The 12,040-nt window shown below is 45.6% G+C and overlaps 1 protein-coding gene across 1 annotated transcript in view; it reads left to right on the top strand.

Moving 5' to 3' along the window:
* The window catches only part of LOC145357601 (complement C2-like), a 69,696-nt gene that overhangs the window by 11,768 nt on the left and 45,888 nt on the right, over positions 1–12,040 (top strand). The window contains exons 5-8 of the mRNA XM_080211081.1: positions 2,920–2,994; positions 4,110–4,246; positions 6,238–6,370; positions 9,466–9,600. Coding sequence (XP_080067207.1) covers positions 2,920–2,994; positions 4,110–4,246; positions 6,238–6,370; positions 9,466–9,600 — 480 coding nt within the window. The remainder of the gene's footprint in view (positions 1–2,919; positions 2,995–4,109; positions 4,247–6,237; positions 6,371–9,465; positions 9,601–12,040) is intronic.

The following is a 12,040-nucleotide window of genomic DNA, read 5'->3' as shown; positions in this document are numbered from 1 at the left end:
GTGGGGTTACGTTTACCACCCTCCAATCAGCTGGGGCTGTTCCAGAATCTCCAGAAGTTTGGAAGATGATAACCAACGCATCCACTATTTCCCTGGCCGCCTCCTTCAGTGCACTGGGATGTAGACTATCAACCCTGTTCACTTTTCAATCGCATCAGTTTCTCCAGCACTTTTTTCTAGTAATACTAATAATTTTCAATTCCCCCTCTCACTGGATTGCCTTGATTCCTTGGCATTTCTGGGAAATTATTTGTGTCTCCTCCAGGAAGACAGAACTAAATCAGTTGTTTAATTGCTCTGCCATTTCCAGTCCATTTTTATGTCCTTTGCAAGTTTACTCTCATTTTTAATCAGTCTCTTGGCCCTCTTTGGTTGAATTCTAAATTGCTCCCAATCCTCAAGCTTGCTACTTGTTCTGGCAACTGGGCAGCACAGTAGCACTGCTGCTTCACAGTTCCAGGGACCTGAATTTGAATCCTGGCTCGGGTCAATGTCTGTGTGGAGTTCCCACATTCTCCCTGTGTCTGTGTGGGTTTCCTCCGGGTGCTCTGGTTGCCTACCACAGTCCAGAGATGTACGGGTGGGTTGATTGGCCATTCTAAATTGCCCCTTCGTGTCCCAGGATACATAGGTTAGGGGGATTAGTGGGTAAATATATGGGGATAGGTCCTGGGTAGGATTGTGGCTGGTGCAGACTTGATGGGCCAAATGGCCTCTTTCTGTACTGTAGGATTCTATGAGTCTTCTTTGAATCAAGCACTATCCTTCATTCATTTTGTTAGCCATAGGTGGGCACCTTTCTTCTTGTGTTTTTGTGCAAGATAAGAATTTATAATTGTTGCAAAGCATACCTTAATTCTATAAATATTAGCCATTGCCTATTCCCCATCATGCCTTTCAATGATGTTCCCCAAACTGTCTTAGCCAACTCACACTTCATAGCTTTGTCGTTTCCTTTGTTTAGACTTAGGATCCTAGTTTCCGATTGGCCTTCTTTATTTGTAATGAACTGCCTGCCCTGCACTCCACCACCGACTGTAAAAGACCTCCGCAATGCTGAGGAAAGACAGTGTGTACTTCCCGAGTCCTCCACCTCATAATGCTGAGGTGCTGAAATCCACACTCCAATCAAAGAATGGTGCAGCACAGAGGGAGACCATTCAGCCCATCACCCTGGTGCCAGCTCTTTCAGCAACTCATTCCCCCTCCCCAGCTTCATTCCCGTAGCCTTGTCATTTGTTTCCCTAGAAGTATTTATTCAATTCCCTTCCAAAAGCTCCTATTGAAACTGCGTCCAGATCCTTTCGGGCAGTATCGCCTAGATCACGATGTGTAAAAAAACTATTTCCTCCATGACCTCCAGTTCTTTGGCTTATGTCAATAAGTCTGTGTCTTCTCATTACTGACCTTTCTGCTTCGAGAAACAGTTTCTCCTTATTTACATTACCAAAACCCTTCATAATTTTGAACAGGTCTGTCAAATTTCCTTCAAATCATCTCTGCTTTAAGGAGAACAACCTCAGCACCCTCAGTCTCTCCACATATTTAAACTCCGTCACACCTCAGATAGTACCCCAGTAAATCTCTTTCTGCATTCTCTGTAAGGCCTTGACATCCTTTCTAAACCATGATGCTGCTACCAAAAGTAACATTTCACTGAAACCTAGCTAGTATTTCATAAATGTTTCATTTAACTAGTGTGACATGAGATATATCCCTTTACAATGGTGGGGAGGGGGTTGGGGGCTGGGAGGAAGGTGATCGAATCCTGACTGCAGGATCCCTCAGGCATGCTGCAATACAATGTTCTGTGCTCTATCAGGGCGATGGGGTTTGACTTGAGCATTGAGACATTGTAGCCGGCTAAGTCTTTGGCTTTCACATTTGGTTCCCAGCCTATCCCAGTATATATCTGTGAACAAACACCAATGAAATTAAATAGAGATCTCTCTCTTCATCAATCACATCCCAATGTTGATGCTGGTGCAGAGAATGTCTTTGTTATATTGGATATATTGTTAAGGTGGATTGAATTATTATCTTGGACAGGTACAAAAAGAGATACCTTGTTTTGCAGCCATGTTTGTGACTGGGTGTCTATGGAGAGGGAGAATGCAGTGTCCACTTGGTATGCTGGAGGAGTTCTGTGAGGGTCAGGGCACCCCAGGGGGACTGGGTAGCAGCCCTTTAACATGACATCTCGTTTTAATTCGATAAATTTCCTTTAAGATTTTGGGCAGAATTTTTCCATCCCGCCCACTACTGCAATCGTAGTGGATGAGGCGGGTTGGGACGGGAGGTTCGGGGATGGGGGTGTGGGGGCGAGCGCAGCTGGAAAGACTCGCCATTGCCCCTTTGGGGCTATCACTCTAATTTGACTATTTGTTTGGAGTAATTCTATGCATAGGTTGGTCAAAAGATGGGAGACGGCGATATGTAATGCTGCATTCTGTAAATAAACCAACTATTAAGGAAAGGATTGTGTCTGGATTCATACTTTACCATCTGCCTTTGAATCCATTGAACAATTACCATATGGAGACAGCCTGACCTCCTTCACGTCTCCTTCAATTTGGCCAAGTTTATGGGTGAAGGAATGACAAACAACTGGGCGACACCACAACCCACCATGTTCGATACACTCACTGGAGGTGAAATAAAAATACAGAATGATTCCCCGACCCATTGAACTTTGAAATGCCTTAAGTGGACTCATCGTTCAGACCAACACCCAATGGAGAGGGCAGATGTGACCTCATTTTAACATCATATTTTATTAAGTCACTAGTGCAGTGAACAGCAAAGATGAGACATGCCAAGGTGAGGCACACAAACTATTATATTAATAAGTGCAATTTTTATCAATTACTATTGAAATAACACAAAGCATGTTGAATACTACCTTCCATTGTTGAATAGGCAGACATTCTTTTGATAATGTGGAGGATCTGACAAAGGAATTGGACATCTTGGAGTCAAAAATACACAATAAAGGTAGGATCAGTGCTATTTTTAATTCTTTGATGGGGTATGGGCATCGCTGGCCAGGCCAGCATTAGTTGCCCATTCCAAATGGAATGTGCCTGGGTGTCTATGGAGAGGGAGGACACAGTGTCCAATGGTATGCTATTTGCCCTTGAACTGAGTGGCTTGCTGGGCCATTTCAGAGGATGGTTAGGCATCAACCACATTGCTGTGGCTCTGGAGTCACATACAGGCCAGACCTGGTAAGGATGGCAGATTTCCTTCCTGAACGTAAACCAAATGGGGTTTTATGACAATCGACGATAATTTCGTGGCCACCATTACTGAGACTAGTTTTCTATTCCAGATTTTGTTAATGGAATTTAAATTCCACCAGCTCCCATGGTGGGATCTGAACCCGTGTCCCCAGAGCATAACCCTGGGATTCTGCATCACTTGTCTAGTGACATTACCCTGCGCCACCATCTCTCTCATTGATAATTTTCATCATTATTATTGCCAACACCCTCCTGGGGAAGGGCTGCTAATGGGTAGATAAGACTGGGTAATGATATTTAGTTGTTAACCTGGTCTGTCCTTTTAAGATGCTGAGTTGGCCTTTCCTGCAGTGGATTAATCCACAGACACTTGTACATGGTCACAAGATTTCTGACAATTGGGTAACTGCCTTTAGTTATGAATTTGCAGACACTACACATTCAATAGATCTATTCCATGATACTTTTCTATCAGTGATGGTGCAGGATAGTCTAACACAGTGGAAGATCTATTAGCGACGGAATTCTACCACGTCACCCAACATGGGAATCGGAGCAGGTGAAGGGTGGACAATGGGAAGGTCTGTTGACCTCAGGTGGGATTTCCCGATCTTGGGTCAAGGGAGGCTGTAAAATCCTGCATGGCCAAAATCCTTTAGCATCTGTCCAGGTCTAAATTTCAACTGATATTTTGACAAAGATACCCTTATCAGCAATATATATATAATGGAAAGGATTCTAAGGAACAAACACAAAGGCTGCCTCAAGACTTTCCTTTCTAATAATATTCCCAGTAATAAGGTCAGTGTGTCATCATTATGCTGCTTCCTCCAGTCATTCGCACTATCTGTGCTTATATATCCTCAGATCATAGATCGGGAACACTAGTCAACACAGGTCAGAAGACAAAAGTTGATATCTTCTTTATTATCGATGCCTCAAGAAGTGTTGGAAATGAGAACTTCATGAAGTCTTTGAACTTTGTTACCACCTTTATTAACCGGGTAAGGATTCAATCTGAGTAAATGGGAGGAGATTGCTGCTCATCCAGTACTGGATGTCAGGTTGAAGAGTATCCTGGTAATTTAGCACCAGTGGAGGAGTTGTGAGGGCCGGGTGGGTGCAATAGTGTGCAATGTTGTCAGAGTACTTGTGAAAACTAATGCTGTCATTGCAGATGGTGCAGGAGAGGATGTAAATGCAAAATTGGAGACTAGATAGATAAGGGCAGGCCCAAACAGCTGGATGCCAGGGGGGAAAGGCATTGGAGGAGAATGATGTGGTCAGCCATGTCGAAAGCTGGTTGGAGGTGGAATAGGTTACCTTTATCACTGTCACATGGGATGTCATGTATGACTTTGCTTTTAACTATATCGGCGATCAGATGAGGAAGTTGGGAGTTCAGCTGTTTTTTTTTGGGAATAGGGTCGAGGGAACAGGAGGTGAATCTAATGAACGAGATGAGATTGGAGAGGAGAAGCTGGGGAAAAGAAAACTGGGCAAAGGTGTGAGTTCAGGGCTGGGGAAGGGGGAATTTAGAGGCAGTTTGGGCTGTTGGAAAGGTTGGAAGCAGCAGAAATGGTTGATCATCTGCTCTCAATCTGCCTGACAGAATTTTGAGCTCGTCACTCATCAGCTTTGGAGGTGAGCAATGGGGGGAGAGGTTTACGAAGACAGTTTTTAGTAAAGCCCAGGATTATCCTTAGATTCCTGGAAGAATGAACCATTTTCGAGCAAAATCCAAGTGTGCTTTATCCAGTCCAACTGGTCTTGGTAGTGAAGGACCACACCAACACTCCACCATCTACTCCAGTCCGAATCTTTAAGCTAGGACAACACTTCAGTTTCATCATCAGATTAAAGGTTAGTTTCAGAATACAGAACCTCCCATTTAAGATTAAGAGAAGAGGGATTCTTTTCTTTCAGAAGGTTTTCCTTCTCACTTTGGGATTCCCTACTCGGAGAGTTGTGGAAATTTAGTGATTGAATATATTCAAGATTGAGTTTGACAGATTTCTGATGCATAAGGAGACAGAGTTATGAGGGTTGCAGGAGATTGAGGGTGTTGGTTGGTTTTGTGGAGGCGGAGGGGAGGAGGACAGGAAAATGGAGTGGAGGCCTCAATTAGGTCAGCCATGGTTTTAGAATCATGGAATTATTCAGTGCAGAAGAGGCCTTTCAACCCATCGAATCTGCACCAGCACGACCTACCACCTAATCCCGTTTACCAGCACTTGGCCCATAGCCCTGAATGTTATGACATGCCTAGTACTCATCCAGGTACTTTTTAAAGGATGTGAGGCAACCTGCCTCTATCACCCACCCAGGCAGCACATTCCAGACCGTCACCACCCTCTGGGTAAAAAAGCTCTTCCTCCATTCCTCCTGGCTCTCACCTTGAACCTATGTCCCCTCATAACTGACCCTTCAAAGAAGGGGAACAGCTGTTCCTTCTCCAATCTGCCCATGTCCCTCACCTCGATCAGGTCTCCCCTCAGTCTTCTCTGCTCCAACGAAAATAAATCTATCCAACCTCTCTTAATAAATCAAGTGTTCCATCGCAGGCAGCCTGGTGAATCTCCTCTGCACCCCCTTCAGTGCAACCACATCCTTCCTATAATGTGGTGACCAGAGCTGCACGCAGTTCACCAGCTGTGGCCCCACCAAAATTCTATACAACTCCATCATGACTCTCCTGCTTTTGTAATCTGTGCCTCGATTGATAAAGGCTAGTTTCCTATATGCCTTTTTCACCACCGTACTAACATGTTCTTCCATGTTATTGAATGATACCATGCTCTGGGACCTTGAATGCGCGTAATGATTGTTTTATTTGCCGCGATGGTTACCTCATAGCATGTGGATCTCTGAGGTAAGACAAGATATTGTAGAATTGGAATTATTTATTTTATCTAAATTTATGAAAATTGAAAGCAGTTGAAAGGAATGATATTTGGAACTTGGTTTAAGACAGATCTTTCCTGCTATTGTTTAGGTGTCAGATGTCAAAGGTTCTGTTCGATTTGAAGTTATCACATTTGGGTCATTTCCCGTTACGATCACAAGCATCCAGGAAAACCTCACTCCTAAGGCTGTGATGGAAAGGATCAGGCAAGTTGAATATCGAGGTAAATTTCCATTTATTCTTTCATGAAATGTGGATGTCACCGTTTGTTGCCCAAACCTCATCTCCCTTGAACTGAGTGGCTTGTTCGGTCATCTCAGAGGAATCTGGATTCACCTGGCCAGTCCAGACTAGGCTAGGATGACGGATTCCATCCCTAAACCACACCAGTGAACCAGCTGGGCTTTTACAACAGTTGACGATAGTTTCATAAGAACATAAGAAATAGGAGCAGGAGTAGGCCATCCAGCCCTTCGAGCCTGCCCCGTGGCTCAGTTCCACATTCCCGCCCTCTCCCCATAACCCTTAATCCCATCTCTTATCAAAAACCCATCAACCCGCGTCTTAAAAATATTTAGCGAGGTAGCCTCCACCACTTCAACAGGCAGAGAATTCCAGAGATTCACCACCCTTTGAGTGAAGAAGTTCTTCCTCAACTCCGTTCTAAACCACCCCCCCCCCTTTATCTTGAGGCTGTGCCCCCTAGTCCTACTGTCCTTTCTGAGTGGGAAGAGTCTCTCCACCTCTATCCTATCCATCCCATTCATCATCTTATATGTCTCAATGAGATCTCCCCTCATTCTTCTAAACTCTAACGAGTACAAGCCTAGTTTATTCAGCCTTTCCTCATAGCTCAACCCCCTCAACTCCGGCATCAGCCTAGTAAACCTCCTCTGCACTCCCTCCAAGGCCAAAATATCCTTGCGTAAGTACGGCGCCCAAAACTGCACACAGTACTCCAGCTGCGGCCTCACCAGTGCCCTATACAGCTGCAGCAAGACCTCCCTACTTTTATATTCAATCCCCCTCGCCATGAAGGCCAGCATCCCATTCGCCTTCCTGACCACCTGCTGCACCTGCAAGCTGGGTTTTTGCAACTCATGCACAAGGACCCCGAGGTCCCTCTGCACCGTCGCCTGCTGCAGTTTTTCACCACGTAAGTAATAATCCTTCCTACCATTATTCCTACCAAAGTGGACCACCTCGCACTTGCCAACATTAAATTCCATTTGCCATTTCCTGGCCCATTCGCCCAGCCTATCTAGATCCTTCTGTAGACACTCCACACCCTCCGCGCAATTTGCTGTTCCACCAATCTTGGTGTCATCAGCAAATTTCGACACCATACACTCGGTTCCCTTCTCCAGATCATCTATATAAATGGTAAATAGCTGAGGCCCCAGCACCGACCCCTGGGGCACTCCACTAGTCACCAACCGCCAATCCGAATAGCACCCGTTGACCCCCACTCTCTGCCTCCTATTTGACAACCAATCCTCTATCCACGCTAACACCCTACCCCCAACTCCATGTCCCCTGACCTTCTGCAATAACCTCTTGTGAGGTACCTTGTCAAACGCCTTCTGAAAATCAAGGAAGACCACATCCGCCGGCTCTCCTCTATCCACTGCCCTAGACACATCCTCATAGAACTCCAGTAAATTTGTCAGACACGACTTCCCTTTAATGAAACCGTGCTGCGTCTGCTCTATCAAGCAATTCCCTTCAAGATGCCTCGCAATTTCCTCCTTGATGACGGATTCTAACATTTTACCTACCACAGACGTTAAACTAACCGGCCTATAATTCCCCGCCTTTTGCCTGGCACCCTTCTTAAACAACGGCGTAACATTAGCCGTTTTCCAATCTTCCGGCACTTCCCCGGAATCCAGCGACGTCTGGAAAATAACCACCAAGGCATCCACTATCACCTCCGCCATTTCTTTCAGAACCCTCGGATGCATTCCATCCGGTCCTGGGGACTTGTCCACAATCAGTCCCTCCAGTCTGTCGAGCACCGCCTTTCTAGTAACAATAATGTCATTGAAACATGGTTGCCATCATTGAGACTAGCTTTCAATTCCAGGTTTTATTCATTGAATTTGAATTCCACCCACTGCCGTGATGGGATTCGAACACATGCCCCTAGAGGATTAGTCTGGTCTTCCGGATTACTAGTCCAGTGGTGTTAACATTCCGTCACTATCTTCCTCCATCGCAACTGGGGCAAGGAAGCAGGAACTGGGGCATGTCAGTCAGTAGGTGTGAGGCTAATGGCAGAACTTGATACACTTCACTGGACTGGAGGCAGAGAGATCAACAAGCATTTTAATACCATTGGAAAACAGGAAAGGGTAAAGGGGAAGGAAAGAGGCAACAGCCACACCAATCACAATCACAACGTGTTAAATGACCTGCAGGCTGCTTAGCTGAATCACTCAGACAGCACGGAAGATGATTGGTGAGATAACGCAGGCAGTTTGATGGAACAGGAGTAACGTTTGATAACATTCCTATTTGATTTCGAACCGGGAGACCTTAACATGTGAGGCAGACGTGAACCTTCCACACACCTGACGAAGGAACAGTGTTTCTGAAAGCCTGTGGGATTACTGTCAGTTAAACTGGTTGGATTTAAACCTGGTGTTGTGAGACTTCTTACTGTGTTTACCCCAGTCCAATGCCGGCATCTCTACATCATGACTTGTGTTCGATTCCAGCTTTGGGTGACTGTGCGGAGTTTTCACTTTCTTTCTGTGTCTATGTAGGTTTCCTCCGGGTGCTCCGGTTTCCTCCCAAGATGTGCAGGTTAGGTGGATTCGCCATGGTAAATTGCCCTTTATTGTTCCAAGATATGTAGGCTAGGGGAATTGGTGGGGTAAATACATGCGGTTCAGGATAGGGTCTAGGTAAGGTGCTCCATCGGAGAGTGGTGCAGACTCGATGGGCTGAATGGCCACCTTCTGCACTGTAGGGATTCTATGATTCTAAGCTTTACCACAGCTGTTTGAGTTACTTAGATGGTCTGTTGGGTTCAACTTGTAAGCGATGATTAAGGTCAGCTGAAATTACAATATGTTCCATGCTTGTTCCCGTGGACGCCAATATTTTGTTCAGATTCACTCGTGTCTTCAGGGTTTAGTTGAGTTTTTTTTAACATACACCTTCATCTGAAAGCTTCAGGAATGTATCTCTGATGCAAGGAGAAGAGGAAGGGAGGATAGAAAGAAGATGAATTTGATTGATAAGCCTGAATGGATATCTCATATCAGTTTAAAGTGTTTAATTTTGATGTTGTGATTCTTCCCTCTGTTGAAGAATATCGCAACAACACAGGGCGAAGAACAGGTCTGGCACTGGAGTCAGTTCATTCCTCCATCAATCAAACTGTCAATCTTCATGCTGCAAGTAGACAATCTATCCCGCAACAGGTCATCATTTTACTTACTGCTGGTGAGTCTCTGATAAGGCTGGGTGTGATTCAATAAGCATTTGTACGCAGTGAGGGGAAGGGGATTGGGGCAGGACAAGGGATGGGATCATGAGAGACATTGCTGCTGAATAAACTTCATCCAAACCGCCCCCAGCACGCTCGATAATTAATGCTCCTCATGCCCACTTAAGCAAGTTAAACCAATCAATAGGCTGAAACAAAGCTTTGCATCTGGCTTAACTCTTAGGAAGTTGGGAACAGTTTGCTCCAAAATGGGACTCCCTGGGAAAACTAATCAGAGTAACACTGCCTGCCTTTGCTAGGGTACGAACCCTCCAGAATTGGTCTGGAATCTCGGGAATTAAAGATCAATCTGTGGGACACTGCTGTGAAATCTTGGAGAAAAATCATTGGGACATTAATAAGGCTTGATTCTCTTTACCAGATATAGAAATATTGAAAGTAGGAAGGGAAATAAAGCTGTTTTGCTGACACAAATTGAGTCTTTTTGCATTCCAATTGGCCTAGGAAGGCGATGTGTCACAAGGGGAAATATTTTTTGCAACATTTGGAGGGGAGTCTTGCGATGAAACCTCCAGGAATACATTTAATCACAGTTGGTGACCCTGGCACGGTGGCACAGTGGCTGGCACTGCTGCCTCACAGCAGTAGGCACCCAGGTTCAGTTCTGGCATCAGGTGGAGTCTGCATGTTCTCCCCGTGTCTGCGTTTCCACCAGGTGCTCCGGTTTCCTGCCACAGTTCGAAAGATGTGTATGTTGGGTGGATTGACCATGGTAAATGTGTGGGGCTCCAGGGATTGGGTGGAGGGGAGGACCTGGGTGAAAAGCTCTTTTGGAGAGTGAGTGCAGACTCAATGGGCTGAATGGCCTACATCCCACACAACTGAGAGTGGAGGAGGGGAAGAATGGAGGAAGAAGTTGGGGGATGGGAGGTACGAGAAGAGGAAGTGTTCTTTAAAAACTACAACATTAGTTGCTGACTTCAGTTACTCCAGAAATAGTTTCTGTTGTCCTGAGCTTTTCAGATGGAACATTAAGCCTGAAGCTTTATCTGCTCGCTCGTGTAGATGTATAAGATCCTATGGCAGTTTAACGAACAGCAAAGCTCTTGCCCCAGTGACCTGAACAATATTATTCTCTCAACCACCAGTATTAAAAGAACTGTGGGATCTATCTGTGATTACAGTTGAAAACCTTTCTTGTTTGTACTCAGCACTGGGACAGGGAGAGAATATGCAAGTCTTTCTCTCCTGCATTTTTCCTCAAGTATTCCTGCTTTTTCTATCCAGTTATTTCTGCTCCTTCCCCAACCCCGCCTCACCCACAGGCCAGAGCCCCCTCTAAGCTTGCCTCTCACTCGGCATCTGCTTTCCGTTCTACCTGCACTGTCCCCTCCCAGCTCTGAGATTTGCTTCCAGCTTCTTTGGCCCCGATTCTCACTAAACTGCTGACCTGTCACCTTCCCTTCCTGGTCTCTCTCTCACACACACACACACACACACACACACACACACACACACACACACACACACACACATGCGCGCACACACACACACATGCACACACTATCAAAAGCATTAGCGTTAGCTGTTTCCTTGCAAGGTACTGCCTCACCTCTAACCTTTCCCCTCTCAATCCCCTGCCTGGTCACTGTGTCAGGCTGACCCAGACTGGTGAAGCCTTGCCACTCTGCTCAACCCCAAACTGAACCTTCGACCCAATCTCATTATAAAACACACCAAATCCCAGCTTGTCAACAGTGATCCTTTCTGTCTGGGTTTCAGCCTGTGTATGTTGTTCAAACCCAAATCTATGTTGCCTCCAGAATCATCAATTCTACTATTAATATGTCCTTGTTTGCACAGAACTTGAGTATTGCTGAACAGACACATGCTGTCAAAGCTTTTCCTCTTGCACTCATCACTGCCAAAGCTCAAATAACAATTTATACTGTGTGAGAAGAGGGGACTGTTCAGTTGGCAAGTAGACTCTGATTGGTACATTGGTCCAATGGCTGACCTGTAAACACCTCCACCTTCTGTAAACTTGGGCTCACCATCCACGCCCCCCACCACCACTTCCTCCTGCAGCGCCGCATCCCCCCCTCCCTTCACAGAGATCCCACTCTGCAAACCTTCCATTCTTCAGACACTTCCCACCTTTTCCCAAACAGCTATTCCATTGGCTGCTGAGCCACAGTATGGGATTCCATTCCCAAACTGCCAGCTCAGCCTATTCTCCATCTCTCTCTCCACCAGCACCACCTGCCCACCGTTCAGTTCATTCTGAGAAGGTTTCTGAATTGCTGGGGGAGCTTTAGGAACTTGTCCTACTGGACAAGTGTGTGTTAGTGCCGTTGCTGTTTGTAATTTTCATTTATTGCAAGAACTTGTTTTCTTTTCCCATCTTAAATATATTCCTCCATCATGATGTGAACA

The sequence above is a fragment of the Carcharhinus amblyrhynchos genome, chromosome 23 (genome assembly GCF_965287045.1).
Source record: "Carcharhinus amblyrhynchos chromosome 23, sCarAmb.v2.hapA, whole genome shotgun sequence".
In the NCBI taxonomy this organism is placed as follows: Eukaryota; Metazoa; Chordata; class Chondrichthyes; order Carcharhiniformes; family Carcharhinidae; genus Carcharhinus; species Carcharhinus amblyrhynchos.
Note: the sequence above shows the minus strand (reverse complement) of the source record. Positions and strands in the feature narration are given on the sequence as shown.